The sequence below is a fragment of the Cenococcum geophilum genome (assembly GCF_001692895.1).
Source record: "Cenococcum geophilum 1.58 unplaced genomic scaffold K441scaffold_2, whole genome shotgun sequence".
Taxonomy (NCBI): domain Eukaryota; kingdom Fungi; phylum Ascomycota; class Dothideomycetes; order Gloniales; family Gloniaceae; genus Cenococcum; species Cenococcum geophilum.
In genome coordinates, this window is record NW_027137560.1 from 2,050,669 (window position 1) to 2,052,566 (window position 1,898).

At 40.6% G+C, this 1,898-nt stretch overlaps 1 protein-coding gene across 1 annotated transcript; it reads left to right on the plus strand.

Annotated features, from left to right (window-relative positions):
* Positions 1-387: 387 nt before the first annotated feature.
* On the plus strand, positions 388-1,527 carry K441DRAFT_692180 (uncharacterized protein; the record flags this gene model as incomplete). Its single annotated transcript, XM_067652542.1, has 3 exons — positions 388-499; positions 552-694; positions 742-1,527. The coding sequence occupies 3 exons, from the start codon at positions 388-390 to the stop codon at positions 1,423-1,425; spliced, it is 939 nt and encodes a 312-aa protein (XP_067509805.1). The 3' UTR covers positions 1,426-1,527.
* Positions 1,528-1,898: the final 371 nt, after the last annotated feature.

Here is a 1,898-nt window from a genome sequence, read left to right on the forward strand (position 1 = left end):
ATTAGCTAATTAGATAACGTCTACCTCCAATTCTTACGTGCATGGCTCGGCATACGTAACGTGAGGGAAGATTGTACGTCTGTTCTGTTTAGTTATTCTCGTTCCACCGACAGCACTTGCAGAAAGTCTTAAGCTAGTGTCGACTCACACATCAAAGTAGCAATCAACATTTCATGTGACTTCATAGAAAATGTATGCTATCCCTACAAATATATCCCAACAAAATAACTGCCCGTTAATATCGTAGCCAATATATCTGCGAAGTTTTCCTATATATTTAGCTATTCCTCTCCAGGGTTATCCTGGATTTGAACATTTGCTCTCAACTAAACTTCATTTGAATTATTGCTACCTCTTGCAATATATCTCTTGATACTTGCTTTCAATATGAAAACTTTCTCCGCTTTTCTAAGCCTGCTTGCCATCTGTGGGGGGGTCTCTGCCACTGGCACTCCCAAACCATTAGCTCGTGATAATAGGTTTACCGAGAGGGCTCCTAGTAGGTTGCCTTATCCGTTTGACCTTCTACTCTTCACTAAAGACCGCTAAAGGTCTTCATGCCCGTGGTACACAGCAACAAAAATTCACATATGATGAGCTATGGGAGCTTGAAGTCCAACTCTGGGATAACTTCCTATATCCTGCCAACCTTGAGCAGGCTCAAACCATTAATTCTACAATTTTCACAGCCGATGTAAGAAAAACTAATAACCGCCAGTACTAAAACTGAATCTCTGTTAGGTGCAAGGACGCGTTGATATTACTCGTAACTTCGATGGAGCGGAGCTTAACACCGAGTATATTTTTGGTCTCTTCACTGATCCTAACGCCGTTAGCCTTATTGGAGTACCGACATCTTATGAGATTACCGAATTTGTTGCATACGACCGAATTGCTGCTGCAACGACAGTTGTGACGTACAATGCCACCACTTTTCAGAGGATAGTTCCTGTGACGATCGATACTTTCATTGCCTGGAACGACGAGGGCAAAATATGGCAGTACGACGCAACATTCCGCTGGTTTGGCTACCTCCTAGACACTCTCTTAACCGCTGCGGCTTCGGATATCAACGCTACAAGTCCTGATCAGGCGAGAGAATACACCGCCAAAATACTTGCAGAAAGCATATGCCGAACCCATCAAAATCACTGCACCGAGGAAAACCAGCAGTACGACAATTCTGAGACATGCTTTCATTTCCTCACTCAGACCACTCGTTTTGGCAAGGCGCACGAGTTAGGTCAAAATACGCTTTTGTGCAGATCAGTACATGAACAAATGGTTCAATGGCGGCCCCATGTCCATTGTCCGCATATTGGGCCAAGCGGTGGAGGAATGTGCACTGATGACCAAACGTATGCCGCCGCGGTCCAACAAAACCATTTCACAAACACCCCTTTCGTCCAGTATAAAGCATACTGATACCAAACATGCGTCGACCAGGATCAACTCCTTGGACTCAATTAGTCCGTCTAGATTAAGACTAGATTAGGGGTTTTTGGTACCTACCTACCTACTATATACATAGAGACTCGAGAGCCAAATTGAATAAGATAGAGTCTATATTATCTAATCTTCCGCCTAATAATATAATGCAGTCTTCTATCATTGTCTTAGTAATAAATGCATATATATTTCAGCCAAATATCTATTTAATTTATAAGCGCGACAAAATATTTATAATTTAAATGTATATAATAAATATAGCTTAGGTAAGCCCTATTACAAGTAGTGCTTTTATTAATATTTAGTACTAATTAGTGGATATTAAATGTTAAATATTAAACGCTTAATATTAATATTAAAAGGTATTTATAGTACTTTATTAGCACCTTTAAAACCTCCCCTATAATAAAGGCCTCTGGGCTATAGCAAAATGGGCAAAAAAAAGGTAG